The 26,195-nt window shown below is 38.0% G+C and overlaps 2 protein-coding genes and 1 long non-coding RNA gene across 3 annotated transcripts; all 3 read left to right on the plus strand.

Moving 5' to 3' along the window:
• Nucleotides 1-258: 258 nt before the first annotated feature.
• On the plus strand, nt 259-998 carry LOC110891963. The gene is made up of 3 exons (XR_002565715.2): nt 259-402; nt 478-856; nt 927-998. It is a non-coding gene; the product is annotated as an uncharacterized LOC110891963 (long non-coding RNA).
• Nucleotides 999-2,666: 1,668 nt separating this feature from the next.
• On the plus strand, nt 2,667-3,722 carry LOC110888114 (putative F-box protein At3g24700). The gene has a single exon (XM_022135652.1). The coding sequence runs from the start codon at nt 2,667-2,669 to the stop codon at nt 3,720-3,722; it is 1,056 nt and encodes a 351-aa protein (XP_021991344.1).
• Nucleotides 3,723-4,731: 1,009 nt separating this feature from the next.
• On the plus strand, nt 4,732-5,592 carry LOC110888113 (ATP-dependent DNA helicase PIF6-like). The gene has a single exon (XM_022135651.1). It carries the CDS (start codon nt 4,732-4,734, stop codon nt 5,590-5,592), a length of 861 nt encoding a protein of 286 aa, XP_021991343.1.
• Nucleotides 5,593-26,195: the final 20,603 nt, after the last annotated feature.

The raw sequence follows: 26,195 nt of genomic DNA on the forward strand, positions 1-26,195 counted from the left end.
AATTTATTTCACGTCGCCGGGTTCCGAGAAGCCTTTCTTCCAGTATGCATGCCAGAGAATTGTTGCCGACGTACGACCCCAAGGTTAGCGTGTGAATATTACATGTGTTTTCTTGTTTTTTAACTAAAAATTGGGTAAATATTTATATATGTTAATTTAACTGGTAGAAGGCGAAAGTATCCGAGCATGAGGAGATCGGAGTTCGTACGGTTCCTGAAAGCAGCAAAGACTAACATTAAAACACAAATGGAAGACAGAAATCCAAAACTCAGTCTAATTAGTGTCGTGATGGTTTGCGGTTGCATAAACAGATTGTGCATCTGATCATTTTGAAATTTTTTATGTAGGTTTATGCTCTATGGTTATAAAGGTTCAGGAGAAGGGTGCGGGTGACAATGGAAGGTTTATGCACACGTGTTCTTTTGTATCTAATTATATATTTTTAGTTTTTTCTATTTTTAATATTATGTTTTACAGGTCGGTATCTAGAAGGCAATCTGCTCGGTTTGAACATGATGAACCGAAACTCGCAGAGGACATGTTCCATACAATCGAGATTGATGATAAAATGCAAGGCTGTCTCGTGAAGTAACTAAGAAGGTTCAGTCTTATAAGGAAATTGGTGTCAACGTAAAAATGCGCAGACCTGAGTGAGCGTTTTTTGAACTACTTGGTTTGAAAATCATACCCCTACTGATACAGAAACAGAACTAACATTAAAAGATGGTAGCCAGGAGTTACCAGATCGGGCAATCAGTATAACGAGCATTTTATGGGTTCCAGTTCGTGCTACTAATGATGTATTAGAAAGAGGAACATCTGTAGGTTCCAGTTCATGCTACTATGATTACTGAAGGTAATTTTTTTTTCTTACCTTTAATACTACTCATCTACAAAGAAATTGATTTTTTTTCTTGATTCTACAGAGGAAGCTAAAGCTATGAATCCCAATTCTATATTAAACATTAGATACACAAGGTTTCCACGTGTTCAAGGCATGAATGATGAAAAATCCCCTGAAACGATCCTAGCACACGAGTAAGATTCATTGCATGAACTCGTATAGACATTTTGATTCACTTTTAAAAGTTTGAATGATGTTAGATATCATGTTTGATTCCTAATTGTGTTCTTTTGCATATTGGTCCAATCGAGTTATCTGTGTAGGGGATCTAAATCACCGAATTGCCCTCTCGTATCGATCTGCAAAGGCGCTTGTTGAAATGCAGAACTGGAGAGCATTGTTGGTGAAAGACCAGGTACAAAATTTCAACCCGACATGAAGTTTCGCACGGGACGAGTTTCGAGTCGGGATGGATTTTAGCACGAGACGGGTTTCAGTTCGTTTTTTTGTTTTGTTTGGGTCGGTTATTTTCGGTTTCGGTTGATAATTTTTGTTTCGTTTTGGTTGCTTTTTCGGTTCGGTTTCGATTTTTTCAGATTTTTGTTTCGTTTTGGCCGGTTTCGATTCGGTTTTTTGTTCCGTTTTGATCGGCTTTTCAGAATCAATTTCAATCTTTTAAGTTTTTTTTTGTTTCGTTTTGGTTGTTTCATTTCGGTTCAGTTAAGTTTCGGGTTTTTTGTTTCGTTTTGGTCGCTTTTTTCGTTCCATTTTTTTTCAGTTTTTTTTTTCCAGTTTTCGTTTTGTTTCGTTGCATCCTTTTAATTTACCAGATAGCCTAACTCCCGTGATTTCAAAATCGCAAAATACCATCGACTGATGCAGTAATCTTGAATCTTTTATTTTTTATTTTTTCACTTCAAAATATTGAATCTTTTATTTTTTTGGTCAATTTTTATTTTTTTTATTTTTGCACTTTCTATGTATTTATTATTTTTGGTCAATTGATATCTGATTTCAAATCGGAGGGTGGTTCCTTTTTGGCTATTTGTGGTTGTATTTTCAAGTGCTAATATTTTAAACAATATACCTACTGACAAGAGTTGTTTCAACAGGGAAAAAAGAGTTGTTTGAACAGTGGAACAGGAGCCAACAGTGAACAACAGGCATCAGGACCATACCTCCGAAAGGACATCTGCTTTTTTGCTTTGAAACCATACACAATAATAGTCAACATCTACTTTTGTCATTGGAACTCTACATTGGAACCATACACATTATATGTACCATTCGAGCGGTGCAACGAAAGTCTATCATATACGTATCACGTGTCAAGTTGGTTCACCTACCGGATAGTACGTTATGCTTTAAACATCAACTTTCTAAAAAATTAGTTACATTTAATGGATCATGTAATTTAATAAAAGTTGTATTTTATTTGTTTTTTTAGTTAATATTTTGAAGTCTACAGAACTGAGTATGATTACGTACGACCCAGATATGCTCGAGGCACGAGATATTTAAATTATGGATCTATACTTAAGTCCGTGTTCATGATAGAAACATTGGGTGTTTTTATATCTTTAGTTGTTGATTATTAAAATCCATGATGGTGTTTTCTGATTTGCTTTTGGTTAACTGCCTTTATGTTTCTTTCCTACATGTAGAAGTATACTTTAGTTTGTTTAATATTATATTATGTTGTAACAAGTATGTTATATTACTTGATTTAAAAGTAATGGTTACACCTATTTTTCACCAAACTATAATCTAGATAGGTTGGACAACTAAAAAGTTATTATTTATCTTAAACGAAGGTATCACCATGGCTGACCTTCCTATTGAAACCATATTTGAGATATTAACGAGGGTGCCAGCGAAGGTCGTAGGACGTTCTAAGAGTGTTTGTAAGGAATGGTATGCGTTGCTGTCAACTCGAGATTTCATAAGGGTACATTGTTCTCGCTCATTAGTTTCATGTAACAAGAGAGTTCTCTTAATTGACGACCTAACATGCTTTGTTCATCCGATCATCTTTCAATCCTATGATTATGGGCCAAGGTCAATAGTTACATTACCATTCGACCACCAAAATAATGATGTGTCAATACTTTCACATTTGAATGGATTGTTGTGTGTTTGCTTGAATCATACAAACGAGTTGCTTCTTTGGAATCCAACAACTACTGCTTTCAAGCGTTTGTCAACACCTGATTCTCTTGGAATCTATATAAATAATCTTGATGCCATTGGTTTGTATGCTGATGATGCCGATGATTACAAGGTCTTGCATATCATGCGTAGGTGTGGTGTATATGAAAGCTATGTTTATTCTAGCGAATTAAACTTTTGGAGAAATGTTCCTTTCTTAACAAGACAAGAGTACCTTAGCCCCAATTTCTATTGGTCACCAGGCACATTTTGTGGTGGTACTCTATATTTCACTCTTTGCGAATGTTGGGTTGGAGGTACAAATGTGGTGATTTGTTTTGATATTAATACAGAGCAGTTCAAGGAGATAAGCTTTCCACCTGTTCCATCTACGGGATTTGTTCAAGGTGTTTTAGTGAATGTAAAAAATGAGCTTCACATGTTTGCTACGACTGGCTGGTTTGAGATAACAATTGACCTATGGACGTTAAAAGAGGATTACTGGATTAACGTCTTATCATGTCCTCCGATCCCCCCAATATCATTGTCATTGTGGGGCGATATAACACATTACGTGACGAATGGTAATTGGTTTGTGATGACTAAATTAGGGAAGCTTTTTACTATTGAAATGGATACGAAGCCCTTCGAAATTCTTTATCCAGTTACTTGGTTTCGTGGTTATAAGGGTGCGGTGTTTGTGGAGACCGTCGTTTCACCAAGTATTTAGTTTGGCTTTCACTTAATGTTATTATTATGTATTCAATGTTTTAAGAATTTTGGTTTTCTATTTCTGGTAATCATGTTATTTTGTTTAAGTGTCGTGTACTAATCTTGTAATAATTTCAGAATTTTATCATCTATGATAACTACCATTTATTTAATTTGCAAGGTATTTGACACTTTAACAATTTACAATGACTAATGGACAACCAAACCATCTTAATCAAGCTTCTAGCTCGAGTTCATCTACTAGAGCTGAAAAACGAAAAGGGTATAACAAAAGATATTATGCTGCACGCAAAGAAAATAACAAAGTCCTAAAATTTGGGAGTGGTGAGGTCTCCCAAAGTGCTTCATCACTATCTCTAATGAGTAATAGATTAGCAGAAAGGACACCGTTAAGAAGTTTATAGACTAATATTACTCAATTTACCCAAATGACAAACGTGAATGCGTCATGTATTTCTACCGTGCAACGTAAGGAGTACAATAGAATGCATATTTCAAACGGTAGTCAAATTACATCAACCCCGACCAATGATGTTACGCCGACAACCACATTCCCCAATGTAGTTGATGAAGTCACTACCAGAACATCACGAGGTTTCTATTTATTTAACATTGATTTCTTTATTGAATTTGATATCTTTAATAACCTTCACTACTTAAGACAACGAATTTTTTAGGTGTTCGAATTCAACCACGTACACTTTTAGCTCAATTTTCTGAAGTAGTTGATCAACCTTCCTTCCAAAATGAGAATGTAGAAGATGATCCATATAACTTTGTTTACGATCGTTTACCTAGAGAACATCGTGTTTTAAAAGAACGTGGTACATGTCCTGATTGTGGAGCAAAACATTTTCAAGACATTATAGGCGTTAGTCTCCCTTTTGGTGGGAAGATAATGGTTATGGGAGGTGACTTCAGACAGGTGTTGCCGGTTATTAAACGTGGCACTCGAGCACAGATTGTAGACTCCAGCGTACTAATGTCACCGGTCTTTGACTAAGAAGATGCGGTTGACCATAAATATGAGAGTGCTGAAAGATCCATGGTTTTCTAAATTTCTTTTAAGAGTCGGCGATGGAATTGAAGAACCAATCGAAGGAAACTATATTCGCATACCCGATGACATGACAATTCAGTGCAACAACAGAGAAAACGCTATAAAAGAATTGATCCATGCCATCTTTCCATCAATTGAAGATAATGTATATTCTTCAGATTATATAATCTCTAGAGCAATATTGTCCACTAAAAATGAGAGTGTTGACGAGATTAATAATCAAATGATTGAAATTTTTCAAGGGGAGGAAAAAGTTTATTACAGTTTTGATGAAGCTGAAGACGATCAACGTAACTTCTATCCGGTCGAGTTCTTAAACTCGCTAAATGTTAGTGGTTTGGCGCCTCATAAGCTTCGTTTAAAAATTGGATGCCCAATAATATTGTTACGTAATATCGATCCATCACATGGCCTGTGTAATGGCACGCAGTTGATATGTAAGGGTTTCATGCGAAATGTTATTGATGCGGAAATTGCAGTCGGCCAACATGCCGGAAAAAGAGTTTTTTTGCCAAGAATCCCTCTAACCCTTTCTGAAGATGACATGTTCCCATTCAAGCTGAAAAGAAAACAATTTCCAATTCGACTTAGCTTTTCCATGACGATTAATAAAGCTCAAGGTCAAACAATTCCGAACGTTGGTATTTATCTACCGGATTCTGTATTTTCACATGGACAACTTTATGTCGCGTTATCAAGAGGGATTTCAAGACAAAGTACGAAGGTGTTGGTACATCTTGCCAAAGAATTCAAACAACGCGGAGTTTACACATCAAATGTTGTCTACCAGGAAGTGTTGCGTGATTAATTAATCGCATCCGTATCAAAAAGAAGGTAAGTTAGTAGATTTTGTGCCTTATTTGCTTCCTGAAATTACCTTTTAATAACTATTTTAAATCACCTGTAAGCCTCTAACATTTTTTTTATGTGTCAAAATCTGGTACAGTAGAGGAGAAGATACAAGAAAGTCATAAGCGAACGGATGTATTGGTAAAACATGAAGAGATACAAGAGACTCCCCACACTTTTGTTTTTATTGTTTTGTCCAGCTACTTGACTGTTTTGAACTCTTCTTGTTTTTAATTACATCTACTTCCTTATTTTGTACTCTTCTTGTAGAAGATCACCAAAGAATCGATAAACTAACAGAAAAACCAATGCCATCATATCACGAATAAGAAAACTAACTTAAGTGTAACACCTTGAAATTTTGTGACCAATAATATGTTAACACGTGTCATGAGTTTACATGTGGCATTAAATATTAAATAAAGGACTAAAGTTGACAAACCTTGAAAGTATGTAAATTCGAGGGTCATAAATGTCAACGAAGGGTAAATATACTGTATAGTAACCCTAAATGATGGTCGTACCTTCAAACGAATAAATCATGGATCGTACGGAGCGAAACGCGGGAGAAAGTGAGAGATTACAAGCTACAGGGGTTAATTGTGTCAACATGTTTAATTTATACCTCTGAGTGACCATTTGACGAACCCGAGGCCTTGTAACAGTAATACACGCTCACTAGAATATACTATATAAATTTCGCAAAGTTCCGTTTTAAAACGAGAAAGTTACGATCAAATTCGTAGGCAAGGGGTTGAAAGCGTCAACAATAAAAGTTAAGGCTTTTCGAATAGTAATTAAACTAACCGGGGACTTAACAATGCGGGTAAAAGTCACGAGGCCCTTCCTTGTAAATAATCGAGGGCCAAATCGCAAAGTTACCCCTTCGAAACCGAAAGGTCAGGTTAATCATTACAAAAGATTTGAAAATCTTGGAATTTAGCCCTCAGGCGGGCCGCGTTGAAGATATGCATGAGCTGATGCGGGCCGCGCGCCGTCTGTAGATTTGGTTTCTGACATTAGGATCCAGGCGGCCCGCGTGTGAGTTGCTTGAATCCTAATGCGGGCCGCGTGAAAGTGCCAGATGCAGAATACTTGAACAGACTTGCTGTTTGAGCTTGTGAACGATCATTGAGGCAATTAATGAAGCATGGGCGCCCTTTACCTGACCCCTAGCACCTTAGGACACCTGCTGATCATCCATGGACCCTTGTAGGTTGAGTTGTAATGATCCTATGCCAATATTTTCACTATAAAAGCCAATGCATTGTGCACAAATGAAACACACCTCAAATCTGCATTCTAGTCCATCTCTGGAGCTCTAAACCATTCTTCTATCATCCCTAATCGTGCACCAAGCTTCTGTAAGTGTGTCTACCCTTTTGTGGCTTAGTTTATGCATAGTTTAGCTTAAAAGTCAATCCGTCGTAATTAAGGATTGACTTTGCGATAAATCACAAATGGTCCAGTGGTTTGTCGAATCAAAGATAGTTATATGTTGGTAATCATGTGGGCTTTAAACCTCTAAAAGGGCGCCCTCTGATTCCCACTCTAACTAGTCCAAATGTCGAGTCAAACGTGCTTAGAAAAAGTCAACAGAAATGCTATTTTGCGATTCCTTGCATAACCGGTAATGTAGATGATATGTAACCTGTTTAAACACTCATAGAACATGATAATAAGTATATTAACTAGTCTAAGCTTGTTTGATCCGACCATTTACTGTTTTGACCCGGTTCGGAGCCGAAAGTCGCAAAAGCTTTGACTTCAGTTCTGCCCCGTTAAAGTGTGATTTAGATATGCCTTAGGACTCTCTTAGGACCAGGTTACAGGATGGTATAACCCTCTGTGACCGGTTCGTTGTTTGTCCGAGTCTTTTACACATTTCCGTTAAATGCTTAAAAGTTGACCGTAACGCCCTTTTTAATTTAAAACGAGAATTTCGGACACGTGAAAGGATCATAACCTTGGTTACTGATTTCTAAGCATGTCCCTAAAATTTCACATCAATCCGAGGTCCAGAATAGGAGTTATGCTAAATAGCGCAAATTACGGACCTTTATTAATTTAATAGCGCAACTAGCATAACGCCTATCTAAACCCAGATTTCGACACCAAACCTTTTACACACTGATGTAAAATAATATTTTAGGAATTTTAAAGATTTTTAATTATTTTTAATTATTTTTAACTTGCTCATAACCTGCGGTTGTGGCAACGGTTCGGTAAGTACCGAATATACCCCTTTTCGGCCAAAACTTGAGTTCTACAAGGTCTTTTGACCCGATTCCAGTTGCTACTGATTTTAAATAATAAATAAAGTATTTTAGACTTTATAAACTGTTCGGGAAACTCAGATTTCCTGTAGAACTCAGAAACCTCTTTTATAATCTTTAAAAAGACCGAAATACCCCTACGGGGCATAATATGAACTTAAACTCGTTACGGGCATTATGGAAGGTATCCTATTGATACCCCAACCTCTTTAAAGCATATTGACTTAGGAAACCAGTGTAGGACTCTTACGGTTACCCGTTGCGCCTTTTGCGCGCACGGTTCGGCTTATGTAACTAGTTTACATAAAATAGCCGAAACAGGTCAAACCGTATTGTTTTGACCCCAAAATACAGAGTGTGATTATTATACCCCTATAAAACAAGTCTTCAAACTTGTTGGGTCAAAATCACATTCCATTCCCGGTTTTCGCCTTTCACGCGATTAAACCATATCTATCCTTTGAAACTGACCGGTCTAAGCTACGGCTAAATTAAAAACCCGTTAGGATTCTAATAGGTTAATTTAAACCTTCGTTCCAGATTAGGAGACCATTAAAAGCTATCTGCAATTTATTTCGATTAAGGATTTATACTTGCAAAGGTAAATACTTTTAACTTATTTTCCGTTATATGGGCTTGGGTTACGGTATTTAAAATACCGCTTGGTCGGGCAATTGACCCCAACTCATTAGTAGTTGGTTATTATCAATGTGACCCGTTTAAAAATTTGGTTTGTTGGCTTTACGCCTTTGGGGGCTTAATGACCATGTCCCGGATATCCTTGGCAGCATTTTACGAAATGGCCACGACCCTGACATCCGGGTGTAGGCGTACACCCGGCATTATATCCATGATTATAAAGGTATAGCCGTTGGTTTTCCCGCCACGGTTTTATGCTATGTGGTGTGTCTATTAAACTTTAACCCGGCACGACCCGGGTGACCGAATGCGTAGTAAACATGTAATTCTTTACAAGATTTAATAATAAATTATCCCAAGTTATAAAAGAGTTTGTGCCTTGTGCATTCAAATCAAATTTAATAAACATTTTTCAAAAGTGTCGGTTGAATGTATTTACCAGTGTAAACTGACGGATTTTCCCAAAAAGATTAAATGCAGGTACTAAACGTAATTGGCTGGCTATGTCTCCTTAGCATCTTAAAGAGTCTCGCAAGCTTAAGGATGCCTTCGTCTGTTGAACAATACTTTTATTATTATTACTGATCCCCTGTGGATTTTATTTCAACAATGGTGATACTTTGATATTACAAATAAAGTTGAAATATATTTATCTTTATGCTTCCGCTGTGCATTCATATATTGTGTAGTTTGACTATATTGTTGCCAACTACGTCACAATAATCCCCCACCGGGCCCACCGGTGAGACACGTGGAAATCGGGGTATGACATTAAGTACTATACAATATATCACGAGACGACGGATAAACTAACGGTAAACAATTACTATTGTAAATTGCCACTCCCGCCGCATCGCGCAGGTAAGTGACTAGTATATATATTATATATATATATATATATATATATATATATATATATAGAGAGAGAGAGAGAGAGAGTAAGAGTAAGGTTCTGGTGCAAATGAGTTTTAACATAAAATTAGTCTTAATATGAGAAGTGAAGGAGAAACATTTTTTTTTTTTTGAAATATTTGTTCCCCCTCTTGTTAAGCACATATGTTAGTCCCAAAGTATTAAAAAAAAAACTTGAATTTACACCTAATTACTCTACTAGAATAATACATGAATTTATGTTTGTTTTATTGTTTTGCATTTTACAACTAAACATTATCCTTAAGTAGATGAAAAAAACATTTAAAAAAAAATAAAAAATGTTACTACGTTTCTCATGTTAATACCCATTTGTATTTGAGAATCTTGAAAGAGAGAGAGAAGAGGGAGGGAGAGGGAATTATTAAGGTGATTGAGAACCTTGAGAACAATTCTAGACCTCACATTTTTCCTAATAAAAAAGGCAAAAAAGACAAGGTAAAACCGGAGCTTTTTTTATCAGGTGTTTTTCTTTTTAATATTTACACATGTTTATATTGTCGATCTTTAACTATTCATATATGTATATATGTGTTTAAAATTGAAACATAAGTATTGTACAACTATATTTGAAAATGTATATATATGTAGAAATGTATAAAAACGATTGTATATATATGTGTATAAATGAAGATTAAGATTTTGAAAATGTTTTTTTCTAGTGTACACATGTGTAAATACGTTTTTAAAGTTTAAAAATAAGTATGGCACATATGTGTTTGATAATATATATACATATGTATAATTTAAAAATTGACAATATACACATGTTTATAACTAAACATTGACAATATACAAATATGTATATATAAAAAAGAACTCTTGAAAACGAATTTGAAAAATCCTGTACCAAACATTATATTATATGCAAGGACTTAGAAAAACAATTTGAAAAAAAAAATTAACATGTTAAATTGATTTTTATTATATATTTAACATGTTAATGAATGGTTCCTTAGTTCTCCACTAATATATATATATATATATATATATATATATATATATATATATATATATATATATATATATATATATATATAGGGGAAGGTTCAAATGAAAACCATTAGTTATTGTGAAAACTCGAAAACTAATTAAAAAAAGCCAAAAAAACATACCAATTTTTTTTTTTTTGCATACCAATTTTCGCAGGTTTAAATATATAAAAAAAAAATTGTAGTGCACATGTGTAATACTACACATGTGTATGTGTACTACACATGTGTATTATTACACATGTGTACTACAAATTTTTTTTTTTAAGTTTTTTTATATATATAAAAACCTGCGATTTTTATAAAAAAATTGAAAAAAAAATTTGGTGTGTTTTTTAGGCTTTTTTTTAGCTAGTTTTCGAGTTTTCACAATAAAAGTGGTTTTCATTTGGACCATATATATAGGGTAAGGTTCATGCGAGAACCGCGAGAACCAACCTAAAATAGCTAAAAAAACCTAACCCCCACCCCCCACCCCCACAAAAAAACTAAACCCCCCACCCCCCCCCAAAAAAAAAAAAAACCTAACCCCCCACCCCACCCCCAACCCCCCCCCCCAAAAAAAACCTAAAACCCCCCTCCCCCACCCCCAAAAACCTAAACCCCCCCTCCCCCCCAGCTAAAATGCTAAATACTAAACCCCCAAAAACCTAAAAAAAATCTTAAAAAACCTCTAAAAAAATTTATTTTTTTAAATATTTTTTATGTTAAAATCGCTACTTTTAGTAGCCAAAAAAGAGATTTTTTTTTAAATTTTTTTTTTGCTGCTAAAAGTAGCGATTTTTATATAAAAAAATATTAAAAAAAAATTGTGTGTTTTTTTAGCTATTTTTAGGCATTTTTAGTTGTGTTCACATTGGTTCACGCGGTTCTCGCAATAAAGGGTATTTCCTAACGGATCTTTGTCCTATATATATATATATATATATATATAAGGTAAGGGTCATTTGAGAACCACCTTTATTGTGAGAACCAATGTGAACACAACAAAAAAGCCTAACCCCCCCCCCCCCCCTAAAAAAAAAACCTAACCCCCTCCCCCCCCCCCCCCCAAGCTAAATGCTAAAAACTAATCTCTCAAAAACCTAAAAAAACTAACCCCCCACCATCCCTAAAAACCTAAACCCCCCCCCCCCACCCAAACTAAATGCTAAAAACTAAACCCCCCAAAATACCTAAAAAAATCTAAAAAACATAAAAAAAATCATATTTTTTTACTTAAAAATCGCTACTTTTAGTAGCCAAAAAAACTTAATAACAGAATACAGCGAATTTTATGTAAAAAAAATATTAAAAAATTGTGTGTTTTTAGCTATTTTTAGGTATTTTTGTTGTGTTCACATTGGTTCTCGTGGTTCTCGCAATAAAGGGTGGTTCCTAACGGATCCTTCTCCTATATATATATATAGGAAGAAGATCATGCGAGAACCACCTCTTATTGCGAGAACCGCGAGAACCAATGTGAACACAACCTAAAATGCCTAAAAATAGCTAAAAATCACACAATTTTTTTTTTAATATTTTTATATAACAAATCACTACTTTTCGAAACAAAAAAAAAATTATTTAAAAATAAAATTTTTTTTTAAAAAAAAAATTTTTTGGCCACTAAAAGTAGCGATTTGAGATTAGAAAATATTAAAAAAAAATTTAGATTTTTTTTTGATTTTTTTAGACTTTTTTAGGTTTTTTGGGGGTTTAGTTTTTAGCATTTTAGTTTGGGGGGGGGGGTTAGGTTTTTGAGGGGTGGGGGAGGGGGGTTTAGTTTTTTTTTAGGTTTTTTGGTGGTTTTAGTTTTTAGCATTTAGCTTTGGGGGGGGGGGGTTAGCTTGGGGGGAGGGGGGTTAGGTTTTTTTTGGGGGGGAGGGGGGTGGGGGGTTTAGGTTTTTTTTTGGGGGGGGGGGGTGGGGGTTAGGTTCTTTTAGTTCTTTTTTAGCTTGTGTTCACATTAGTTCTCAAGGTTCTCACAATAAGGGTGGTTCTCGCACGAGCCCCTCCCTATATATATATATATATATATATATATATATATATATATATATAGGGAGCCGCTAGAATGAAAACCACCTCGAGTTGTAAGAACCGCGAGAACTACACCCACGGAGCGCCGTTCGCCGCGATTTTTTTTTACAAGTAGATGTGTGCATTATAAACACGGCCGTAAAAAATCACGGCGAACGGCGCTCCGTGGGGTGTAGTTTTTTACACCTCAAGTTTGATGAAAAAAAAAAGAAAAAAGAAAAAAAATTAAAAAACACCAAACTTGAGGTGTAAGAAACTACACCCCACGGAGCGCCGTTCGCCGTGATTTTTTACGGCCGTGTTTATCATGCACACATCTACTTGTAAAAAAAAATCGCGGCGAACGGCGCTCCGTGGGGTGTAGTTCTCGCGGTTCTTACAACTCGGGGTGGTTTTCATTCTAGCAGCCCCCTATATATATATATATATATATATATATATGTATATATATATATATAGAAAAAGTATATCGTACATTACGGCTTAATGTACTTCACGTACAAAAACGTGCGTGATTTTAAAATGAACGTGTTTAATTATCTGTCGTACGTGATGTACGTTAAGCCATAATGTACGTTAACCTTCCTCTCTCTCTCTGTGTATATATATATATATATATATATATATATATATATATATATATATATAGGGAGAGGATCAAGAGAAAACTACATCTAAATGAGAAAACTAGAAAACTAACTAAAAAAACCTAAAAAAAGCCAAAAAACATAACAATTTTTTTACAATATTTTATAAAAAAATCGCTACTTTTTATATATAAAAAAATATTTCAAAAAAAATTTTTTTTGTTGTACTGCACATGTGCATTATATGTGATTATATGTGTACTACACATGTGCACTATATCCGTAATAGTGCACATGTGTAATACAACAAAAAAGAAAATTTTAGTTTTTTTTTTTGAAATTTTTTTCCATGTATAAAAACTAGCGATTTTTTATAAAAAAAATGTAAAAAAAAAATTTTGGTATGTTTTTTAGGCTTTTTTAGTTAGTTTTTTGGTTTTCTCATTTAAACTATTTTTCTCATGATCCATCCCCTATATATATATATATATAGGGGAAGGATGTATAGAAAACCCACTTTAGTTTAGAAAACCCGGGAAACTCAAAGGTCCCGATGTTTTTTTTGTTTGAAAAAATTTATACATGTTATATACATGTTTTTAAGGGTTTTGGGCAAAAAAAAAAATCAAAAAAGCGCCGAGTAGACATTTTTTTAAAAAATAAACAAGTTTTGGTGTAACACATGTTACATTCATCTGACATATTTGTAACATGTGTTACACCAAAACTTGTTTATTTTTTTTTTAAAATATCTACTCAGCGCTTTTTTGATTTTTTCGCCCAAAACCCTTAAAAACATGTGTATAACATGTGTAAATTTTTTTTAAAAAAAAAAACATCGGGAGCTTTGAGTTTCCCGGGTTTTCGAAATTAAAGTGGGTTTTCTATAGATACTTACATTATATATATATATATATATATATATATATATATATATATAGAGAGAGAGAGAGAGAGGAAGGTTAACGTACATTACGGCTTAACGTACATCACGTACGATAGGTAATTACACACGTTCATTTTAAAATCACGCACGTTATAACACAAAAATCCAAAATCACGCATGTTGAAACACAATAATCACGCATATTGAAAACATTAATCACGCATGTTATATAATAAATCACTCACGTTGTTGTACGTGAAATACGTCAAGCCGTAATGTACGATATACTTTTTCTATATATATATATATATATATATATATATATATATATATATATATATATATACTAGATTGGTGTCGTGCGATGCGACGAAGAACATAACTTATTTTATAATAAGGAACAAACATATAACTTATTCTTACCAAATGGCTAAAAATATAACTTACTTAGCGAAGGACTAAACATGTAAGTTACACAGCATATCAACTCTTCTTGCAAAGGCTTACCTTACGTTTATAGAGTAGGTGATTGATGTGCCATCAAATATACATATTATTAATGCATAATCACCCCTAATTCTATGTACATTTAGTTGATAATACCACCTAAATCATTCCTATTTGTCAAATGCAGGTTTCCAAGATTCTAAGGAAATCAACAAGTTGCCTGATTGGCACAGTTTTGTGCACCACCGTACACAATACTCAGGAGCATGAATGTCACACCCCGATTTCCACGTGTCACCGGTGGGCCCGGTGTGGGGTACAGTGACGTAGTTGGCATCGTCATAGACAATCAACACAATATAATAATGCACAGCGGAAGCAGAATAGAAACATTTCAACTTTTAAATAAAGTGTAATAATAAATATCACAGCAGTTGAAATGGATCCACAGGCGGATCAAATAAAAATAGAAATAAATAGTTCAACAGATAATTGTCGTCCGAGTTTGCGAGACTATTGTGGACGCTCTCTAGGAAACAGCCAGCCTATTTCCGTATAGTACCTGCACTTAATCTTTTGGGAAAAATACGTCAGTTTACACTGGTAAATACAAATCGACTGACTCATTTTGAAAATGATTGAAAATTTATTTAAATGCACAAGGCATAAATATTTTTATTAACTTGGGATAATTATATAATATAAACTTGTGAACGAATTACATGTACTTATATCTCTGGTGGCCCGGGATCTACTGTCCGGGCTAGAGATTTAATTGACACACCACATTATAGAGTTATACACGACGGGTGTACGCCTACACCCCGTGCTCTGGTCGTGGCCATCTCGTAAGATAATGCCAAGGATATCCGGGACATGATCAATAACCCCCCAAAGCCTTTAAGTAAGACAAGACTGTTTAAACGAAATCACACAAGCTATTCAAGACTGTACACCCATAGGGCGCAGGACTTGTGCGCCCGATCAAGCGGTATTTTAAATACCGTACCCCAAGCCCGTATAGGGAAAAATAAGTCAAAATGTATTTACCTGAGCAAGTATAAGTCACAAACGATAAGTGGTGGTAGCTTTTACCGGGCCTCCTAATCTGGAACAAAGGTTTATAATTAACCTATTAGATTCCTAACGGCCTTTTATTTAAGCTTAAGCTTTGACCGGTTAGTTTTAGGAATGATACGGTTTACGCACGATTAAGCGAAAGACCGGATAGAATGTGATTTAGACCCGACAAGTTTGAATACTTGTACATCATGGGTATACTAAATACATTCTGGATTTTGAGATAAAAATGATGACGTTTGACCCGGTTCGGTCAATTTACGCAAACTAGTTACGTAAACCGAACCGAACGCAATAAGGGCGATACGGGTAGCCAAATGACTCAAATGCAAGTTCCCTGAGATAATATGCCTAAAATATGATATTATATCAGTAAGTTATGTTCTATATTGCCCGGGATAATTTTAAACTCAATTTATGCCTTAGAAGGGCATTTTGGTCATTTAAAAGATAATAAAAGGGTAAAATTAGCAATCTGAGTTTCGGGTCTGGTTCATACAGTAAATATACTTAATATAACATATTATACCAGTAGGGTATGACCCATATATCAAATTTATCATTTAAAACCAAACTATGCACCGTAGGGGCAATTTAGTAATTTCACAAGGGCTAAAAATGCCAAAACTGGAAACCTGAGTTCAAAATATTATACTTACTGTTTTTATACGAAAATATGCTAAACACATCAGTAGGTATAGGTCTTATATGTTTAAAACAAGTATAACGCTCACTATGCGCTTAAAACGCTAAATATGCGATTTAAGGGCGTTTTCGGGTTTTCAAATTAAATCTGAGATTTTTATATTTCCAGAATACTTAAAATAATTTATTCATCATATAAAATCAGTAGAAAAAGGTTTCGGGTCAAAAGGATGTGTAAAACTCATTTTATGGCTAAAACGGTCAAAACCGACATAAGCCGAAATGACTAGGCGACCTAGGATCCGTTCAGCCAAAAATTAATTAAAAATCATCAAAATTCCCAGAATATTATAATACATCAGTTGGTAAAAAGTTTTGTACCAAAACGTGGCCAGAAACGGGTTCTACGCAAAGAGGACCGTTTATGTAAATTTATAATATAGTTTTACGCTAATGGCCATAACTCACAATCTGGACCACCAACTGATCCGAAATTTTCGGTGCAAGTTCATATATTAGAAATAAAGATTTCTATCCTTTCACTTTTCCAAAAATCCCGTTTTAAATCAAAAAGGGCAAAATAGTCAACTTTATGCACAAATCGGAAACATGCATTCGAATAGGCTAAGCATAGACTCAATCAAAGAAAATTCCAGAAAGTTTAACTAAAATAAAAATAGTCAAAAATACTTTCCAATACAGATCTCGAACATGCATGTACGAATCCGAATCGATAGTCTACGAAATAATTGTTTTACAAGACTTTCGGTTCCGATTCGTGGCTATACTATAGATCGTCGAGTTGATGATGATTAGAACACATTCTTATATGTATTACAAGTTCTTTTTAATGATCAATCAGGTTGCATGTCATCTATATCATTAATCATGTTATTTTTCACAAAAATTGCTTCTGTTGACTTTTTAGAAATAGGTTTGACTCGACATTTAGCATGCATGTAGTGGGAATCAGGTAGTACCCTTTTGAGGGTTTGTTTCCCACATAAATACCAATCTATAACAAGTTTCAATTCGAGAAATGACTGAAAGAAATCCGTTTAATCAGAAAGTCAAAGGTTATGAACACCCAGTTTGACTTTCATCAATAAACACAACAAGAACGGATTAAAGAACGAATTGAAAGCTTACAAAGGTCCTAAAGATGTTTAGTGGACACTAGAAGTCGGCCTTGAAGATCAGATTTCCTCCAGAGAGCTTGCTTGAAGTTCTTGAATGTTGAGAGCACTTGTTCTTCAATTGCAAATGACCAAAATGAGATCAAAACTTGATTTAAACCCATAATTTCGAGGCCACTGTAGTTGTAGGCATGCATGGCATGTTATTGGTTAAATTGGAGGTGCACATGAGCTGTATAACACTTAAAATCGGACCCAAATCAACCAAAACGAATTTCTGGTCGCTGGCGCTGGGTCGCGGCCCGCGTAGCACCTCAGGCGGGCGCCTGGGGTCTGCTGATCCAAACTTGGCTCATTTGTTGCATGTTTGGTCCCTGTACTTTAGTTGCGATGGTTTGGCTACTTATCTTGACCCGTAAACCCCCAAACTTGGTTTTTTGGAACCTTAGGACTTTTACCCACATGGTAATGTCCTCGGATAACTTTGCGCTCAACCGAAAAGCCCTGAAATTCGACGTTGACGCTTTTAGTCCCTTAAGTACGGTTTTGGCCATAACTTTCTCATACGTTAACGAAACTTCATGAAATTTTTACCACATATTCTAGTGAGTATATTTTAGCTATACAAAGCTTCGGGTCTGCCAAAAGTTCACTCAGAGGTATAAATTAAACATGTTGACACTTTTGGCCCCTATAGTTTACAATACTTCACTTTTGTGCAATTTCCGCGTCGTATGATCCATGAACCATCCGTTTAAGGTTATAAACATTATGTAGGGTTATCATAGAGTCTATTTATCCATTGTTGACACTTTGGACCCTTACGTTCCATAGTTTTCACTGTTTGTCACTTTTAGTCCCTCTAAAGTATGTTTTCACATAACGGAACCTTATGACACGTGTCAAGACATTATTGGACGAAATTTTTCGAGGTGTTACATCCTCACCCCCTTAAAAGAAATCTCGACCCCGAGATTTATTCAAACAAATGGGGATATTTTTCTTTCATCGTGGATTCCACTTCCCACGTGTATTCGGGACCTCTACGGGCATCCCACTTGACCTTAACAATAGGCACGTGCTTCCTTCGAAGCTTCTTTACCTGTCGATCCTCAATCGACAAAGGTTTTTCCACAAATTTTAGACTTTCGTCTATGTGTATATCTGTATGCGGTATAACCAGTGAATCGTCAGCGAAACACTTCTTCAAATTACAGATGTGGAACACATTATGAATGGCACTAAGCTCTTCAGGCAAGTTTAACTTGTAAGCGACTGCCCCGACACGTTCGATTATCTCGAAAGGTCCTATATATCTCGGGCTCAGCTTGCCTTTCTTTCCAAATCTCATCACACCTTTCCAAGGTGATACCTTAAGCAACACTTTTTCACCCACATCGAAGTGAAAATCCTTGCGCTTAGGATCCGCATAACTTTTCTGCCTATCCCTGGCAGCTTTCAAACGATCACGGATCTGGACGATCTTGTCTGTCGTCTCAAAGACGATATCTGGTCCAGACAACTGGACATCTCCAACTTCTGCCCAACAAATGGGCGATCTACACTTTCTACCGTATAGGGCCTCGAAAGGCGCAGCCTTTATGCTGGAATGGTAGCTATTGTTGTAGGAGAATTCAATCAGTGGTAAGTTCTTATCCCAACTACCACCTAAGTCGATCGCACATGCACGAAGCATGTCTTCCAAAGTTTGAATAGTACGCTCACTCTGACCATCAGTCTGAGGATGATAAGCCGTACTAAAATTCAAACGAGTGCCCAACGACTGTTGGAAACTCTTCCAAAAATGTGACGTATATCTAGTATCTCTATCAGAGATAATAGATATAGGTATACCATGTAGCGCTACTATCTTATCGACGTATAATTGAGCTAACATATCTGAGCTATACGTCTCTTTGATGGGTAGAAAATGAGCTGACTTAGTCAGTCTGTCTACTATGACCCATATGGTATCATTTCCCTTTTTCGTCTTCGGCAACTTGGTGATAAAATCCATTGTCACCATTTCCCATTTCCACTTGGGAATTTCAGGTTGCTGAAGCAAACCTGACGGCTTCTGATGCTCAGCCTTGACTTGAGCACAAGTCAAACATTTAGCCACCAGTAGTTTGATTTCAAATCCTGATACATCTTATCAGCTCCAGGATGAACTGAGTATTTAGAGTTGTGGGCTTCCTGGAGGATAACATCCCGAAGCCCTCCATATACTGGAACCCATATTCGTCCGTTTAGGCGTAGCATTCCATCTTTGTCGTGGGATAACTGCTCCTCAGTTACTCCCAACTTTTCTGCAGGATAGTTAGCTTCCAGCACAGCTTCCTTCTGTGCAGCTAACATCCTTTCATTCAAGTTATTTCTTATCTCAATGCGCTTGGCATTGATTCTGATCGGTTTAACCCTTTCCTTTCTGCTTAAGGCGTCGGCAACCACATTTGCCTTGCCTGGATGGTATCGTATCTCGCAATCATAGTCATTGAGAGTTTCCATCCATCGCCTTTGACGCATGTTCAATTCCTTCTGATTGAACAGATGCTGAAGACTCTTGTGATCCGAATAAATTATGCACTTGGTTCCATACAGGTAATGTCTCCATAGCTTTAAAGCAAATACAACTGCACCCAATTCCAAGTCGTGGGTGGTGTAGTTCTTCTCGTGCACCTTGAGCTGTCGAGAAGCGTAGGCAATGACTTTGCCTTTCTGCATGAGTACACAGCCCATGCCAGTATGTGATGCATCACAATACACCACAAATTCATCTATACCATCGGGCAACGTCAATACTGGCGCATTGCTCAGCTTCTGCTTCAGAATGTCAAAGGATTCCTGCTGCTTAGGGCCCCAATCAAACTTAATCTTCTTACGAGTCAACGAAGTTAGGGGCGCAGCAATCCTTGAGAAGTTCTCGATAAATCTTCTATAATATCCTGCCAATCCGAGGAAACTGCGAATCTCGGTAGGAGTCTTCGGCTCCTGCCAATTCATGACTGCTTCTACTTTGGCGGGATCTACTTGGATACCACGCTCGCTTACAACATGTCCAAGAAACTGGACTTCTCGAAGCCAAAATTCACACTTCGAGAATTTGGCATAAAGCTTCTCTTGATACAGAAGTTTGAGAATACAACGAAGGTGTTTCTCATGGTCAGCTTGGCTCTTCGAGTAGATAAGAATGTCATCAATAAAGACGATGACGAATTTATCTAGATAAGGTTTGCAGACGCGATTCATGAGATCCATGAACGCGGCTGGTGCGTTAGTGAGCCCAAACGGCATCACTAGGAACTCGTAATGTCCATAACGAGTCCTAAACGCGGTCTTGTGTACGTCTTCCTCCTTGACCTTCAACTGATGATAACCTGACCTCAGGTCAATCTTGGAGAAATAACTTGCTCCTTGCAACTGATCGAACAGATCGTCGATCCTGGGTAACGGATACCGATTCTTGATAGTGACCTTATTAAGCTCACGGTAATCGATGCACAGGCGCATCGAACCATCCTTCTTCTTAACGAACAAGATTGGCGCTCCCCAAGGAGATGAGCTAGGCCTAATAAAACCTTTGGCTAAAAGCTCATCTAACTGCGTCCTCAACTCCTTCATCTCCGTTGGTGCCAATCTGTATGGTGCTCTTGCTACAGGTGCTGCACCTGGAATAATGTCTATCCGGAACTCCACTTGTCTATCCGGTGGCAACCCGGGTAGCTCCTCAGGAAATACTTCAGGATATTCCGAGATAACAGGGATATCCTCAATCTTCGGCTTCGGCTCATCTATGGTAACTTGTGCCATATAAATGACACATCCCTTCTGCATGCATCTGGATGCCTTGAGCATGGACACTTGCTCCGGCAATCCATGCTGAGTATCTCCTTGGATAGTAAGTGACTCACCGGACGGAGTCTTAACTATTACTTGCTTTCTATTGCACAGAATCTGGGCTTGGTTACTCGACAACCAATCCATGCCTATCACTATGTCGAATCCAGCTAGCTTAAAGGGAAGCAAGGATAGCGGGAAAGAATGATTCCTAATGGATATAACACATCCTTCTAGAACAGTTGAGGCGGTTTCTAAGGTTCCATCGGCTAATTCCACCTCATATTTCACGCTTAAGGTTTTAACGGGAAGGTTCAACAGTTTACAAAACTTATCATCTACAAACGACTTATCAGCTCCTGAATCAAACAAGACTCTAGCAAAAACATCATTTACAAGAAACGTACCGGTAATGACGTTATCGTCAAGGACTGCTTCCTTTGCGTCCATTCGGAAGACTCTCGCATTAGTCTTCTTCCCTTCCTCGGCCTTCTTTGCAAACTTTGGACAGTTGGGCCGAATGTGCCCCTTCTCGTTGCAACCAAAACACGTTGCATCCTTCATCTTCTTGCAATCCACAGCTTTATGGTCTGTGGACTTGCAGATTCCACATCGTTTTTCTGAAGACTGGGATTTCGTTTCTAACCGACACCTCCCGAAGTGGTGCCTCCTGCAGATCTTGCATCTGGGTTTCTCACCCGACTGATGATCACTTTTCCTAGACCCCGACCCTTTCCTGTGGTCGTTGTTCCCTCTATGTCGTTTCTCAGACCTTCGTGAGGTGTCATCCTCACGTTTCCGTTTGTTCTCCTCAGAGCTCTTCATGGCTCTTAATCTAACCACGTCTTGAGTGAGGGAGAGGGATAGATCAGCTACGGATCTAAATGTTGTAGGTCTTGAAGCTTTAACACTCGCCTTTATCTCCGGTGCCAGACCCCCAATAAATCGAGCAATTCTACGCGGCTCCGGGGTCACCAAGTAAGGCACTAAACGAGACAACGTGTTGAACGTAGTAAGATACGCTTGACAATCGAGGTTCTTCATAACTAAGGATACAAAATCCGATTCAATTCGCTCGACCTCGTGCTGCGGACAGAAGTTCTCTTTAACCAGGGCCACAAACTGTTCCCATGACAAACCGTACAGTGTGGCCTTACCGGCAGCTTGTAGAAGTGACTTCCACCACGCTAACGCATCTCCTTTGAATGACTGGGACACGTACTTCACGACGTCCCTATCAGCACACCCGCTGATATCAACCACAGTATCCATCTCGTCAATCCACGTCATACAATCGACGGCTCCCTTTTCCCCAGTGAAATCTCTGGGCTTGCAAGATACAAAATACTTGTACGTACAGGACCTGCTGTACGTGTCATGTTTCAGCTTAACCTCCTGCTTTGGGACGCTGCTGTGGTTGGAGGAGTGATTATCATCCTCAACTTTCTTTGGCTCACTCTTTTTAGATGGCGGCTTACTATGAGCCTCAGAATGAGTCTTAGGCTTTGCGTGCGTTTCTGTTCGGGTCCTACTCCGAGTACCACTAGATTCCTTGAACTGCCGATCCATAGCCTTGGCGACAGCATTATCTATCAGTGCTTGCAATTCTGCACCGGTAACGTGAATCTTTGCATTATCTGAGTGTTCCCCAGAATGACTGTTGGTCTCCTCCGATTTGGCCATTGTAGCTTTAAGCTACAATAAAGGACAAGGTCTAATTTAGAACCTAACAGTATTATCGTTCTAGACGATTTATTAACCATGGTATCAAGAACCTTAGCAGTTAATTTAATAAATTTCATTCAGGCTCTTATTAGCAATCAAGGAATGAAAATATATATATTGGCACCATAGGCCTAGTCACATGGACAATTACTAAATTATAAATTTAGATTTTTATAGGATTATAAATTGTATAATTAAACAAATAATCCTTTACTAGACAGAGAGTCATAAACCACAACTGTCATTATATAACATAGTTATAACCCGTAGGTATCAAGTCATTAACAGACTTGTGTACAGATAAAATCTGTAGATATTTCTTTACTAGGCAGGGAGTCATAGACCACAACTGCCACTATATGACCTAGTCATAACCCGTAGGTATCAAGTCATTAATAGACTTGTATACAGATAAAATCTGTAGATAATTCTTTACTAGGCAGGGAGTCATAGACCACAACTGCCACTATATGACCTAGTCATAACCCGTAGGTATCAAGTCATTAATAGACTTGTATACAGATAAAATCTGTAGGTAACTTATTAAAAAGGGTGGCTTGTGTGATTTTACAGATCACGCTTGGCCAGGAATGTTAACATGTTCTCAGATGTTAACAGGGAGTTGAATCCTTTCAACCAGGTTTTACCATCAGGGCCAGGCCTGTTAATAAGGCATTCAAGCTAGGTTATACCTTACTAAGATTCTTATAAATGGCAAATCAAATAAAAATTGATATTTTCCATTATTTTAATATTATATTCATGCATATAAATAAAATGAGAAATTCAAATTAACCATTTCAAATTTCAAACAAAGTACTAGTACATCTACGCCCTAAACGGGACTTTGAAATAACATGGATAACATGAATAACATGAATAACATGCCCGCGCAGGGGCTAAACAAGTAACAACAATAACAAAACAAAATAAAGCAAACCCACGCAGGGGTCAACAGAATAGCATACCCACGCAGGGGTAGATTACTGGAATAAATGTCCACGCAGGGACATGAGTACATGAAATGATAATCGAAGGATTCAACGATCCTTCTTGCTCTTACCCTTGAGCAAATCGAATACCTTCTGGAACATGCCACGGTTGTGACGGCGATCATTTTGCATCTCCCGTCGCATGCTATCAATCCCATGCAGGATCTCCTGAACCTGCGGCGGCGACATCATAGGCGCCGGTGGTGGTGGCTGGTAGTGCTGCGGCTGCGGCGGCTGGTAAGGCTGCGGCTGCGGTGGCTGCTGGTAACCCGGAGGGTAACCAAAAGTAGACTGCCCAGCAGTCCAAGTGTCTCCCAAAGGACCGCTAGGAGGGAGTGAGCTATAGTTCACAGCTTGCCAATAAGGGTCTCCCGTGTAATCATAACCCTGAGGGAATACATGCTCGAACGGGTTGAACTGAGCGGCACTAGCATAAGCTGGAATCGGCTCTCCAAAATTCTGCGGCGGCAGAGGCGGGATCGGAACAGAAGTAACCTCCGATACGGGATGCTGAGATTCCCCTGTCTCAGACTCCCCGGGTAGAGACGTGTAGCGGCTGCTACTAACACGTGGAGGGGTGCCTATGCGAATCCCTCCGCGCGTAGACATGCGCGCATTCCTCCTCGGCCTCTGAGGTGGAGGAGGTAAGACTGGTGGCGGCGGTGGTGACGGAGTGATCACGTCACGCCACAGGGCCTCAGATAGGTCCTGCGGTAGAGGCGGCTGCTGCTGAAGCTGCTGCGAGTGGTGCTGCGAGTGCACCGGTGAAACCTGGTGAGACTGGATCATCGGAGAGTTGTGGCTGGGGGTAAAATACCAATCATGCTGCTTGAATCTCTCCTGAAAGCTGTCCCCACCATTGTAGGGTGATCCCCTAAATGGCGACCCATCCGATATCTCAATCGGATGGTTAGGCGTACCTGCCGGCGGTAGCGAGGGGTCCGTATCCTCGTCGACGTCCATCTCGTGACCACCAGAAAAGTGGTCCTCCGGTCCAAGTGGGTTATGACCCACTGGCTCGTCCACAAAAGCATTAGGGTTATACAAACCCTGGTAGGCTGGCGCTGGATACTGGGGCGGTGACTGCTGCAAAGGTATGTAGGATCCATGCGAACCATGGGGCCCATTCTCTGAGTGGGGCCCAAACGAGTGGGGTAAAGACGGTGAAGTGCTGGCGGATACCGAGTGTCTAGCAGGCTCGGCGAAAGACCTCCAAAGGTCGTTGGCGGCTGTGTTGTGCGTGGCGGATGGTGCTCGCCTATGTGAAGGCCCTGCCTCATGGTCGTGGGTTGTAGCAAATCCTCCTCGACCTCTCATTCGTGGCGGCATAGTGATCCTGTCAAAAGTCAAACAAGTTGCACAACAAAATATATAAGCCAATGCAAAATAATAAAAATAAGTTAAACGAAATGTTGAACATTTCCTAAGTTCTTTGTCTAGACTCGAAAATCGAGGAATGTGCAATTGTGTAACTGAGATTAAACACATTAGGATAGTGTTTAATTCACTCAGCGTTGGCTCTGATACCAACCTGTCACACCCCGATTTCCACGTGTCACCGGTGGGCCCGGTGTGGGGTACAGTGACGTAGTTGGCATCGTCATAGACAATCAACACAATATAATAATGCACAGCGGAAGCAGAATAGAAACATTTCAACTTTTAAATAAAGTGTAATAATAAATATCACAGCAGTTGAAATGGATCCACAGGCGGATCAAATAAAAATAGAAATAAATAGTTCAACAGATAATTGTCGTCCGAGTTTGCGAGACTATTGTGGACGCTCTCTAGGAAACAGCCAGCCTATTTCCGTATAGTACCTGCACTTAATCTTTTGGGAAAAATACGTCAGTTTACACTGGTAAATACAAATCGACTGACTCATTTTGAAAATGATTGAAAATTTATTTAAATGCACAAGGCATAAATATTTTTATTAACTTGGGATAATTATATAATATAAACTTGTGAACGAATTACATGTACTTATATCTCTGGTGGCCCGGGATCTACTGTCCGGGCTAGAGATTTAATTGACACACCACATTATAGAGTTATACACGACGGGTGTACGCCTACACCCCGTGCTCTGGTCGTGGCCATCTCGTAAGATAATGCCAAGGATATCCGGGACATGATCAATAACCCCCCAAAGCCTTTAAGTAAGACAAGACTGTTTAAACGAAATCACACAAGCTATTCAAGACTGTACACCCATAGGGCGCAGGACTTGTGCGCCCGATCAAGCGGTATTTTAAATACCGTACCCCAAGCCCGTATAGGGAAAAATAAGTCAAAATGTATTTACCTGAGCAAGTATAAGTCACAAACGATAAGTGGTGGTAGCTTTTACCGGGCCTCCTAA

The sequence above is a fragment of the Helianthus annuus genome, chromosome 11 (genome assembly GCF_002127325.2).
Source record: "Helianthus annuus cultivar XRQ/B chromosome 11, HanXRQr2.0-SUNRISE, whole genome shotgun sequence".
In the NCBI taxonomy this organism is placed as follows: domain Eukaryota; kingdom Viridiplantae; phylum Streptophyta; class Magnoliopsida; order Asterales; family Asteraceae; genus Helianthus; species Helianthus annuus.

What these genes read in the sequence shown, in the direction of transcription:
- LOC110888114 (XM_022135652.1), top strand. Translation starts at nt 2,667, where the DNA reads ATGGCTGACCTTCCTATTGAAACCATATTTGAGATATTAACGAGGGTG.
- LOC110888113 (XM_022135651.1), top strand. Translation starts at nt 4,732, where the DNA reads ATGCGGTTGACCATAAATATGAGAGTGCTGAAAGATCCATGGTTTTCT.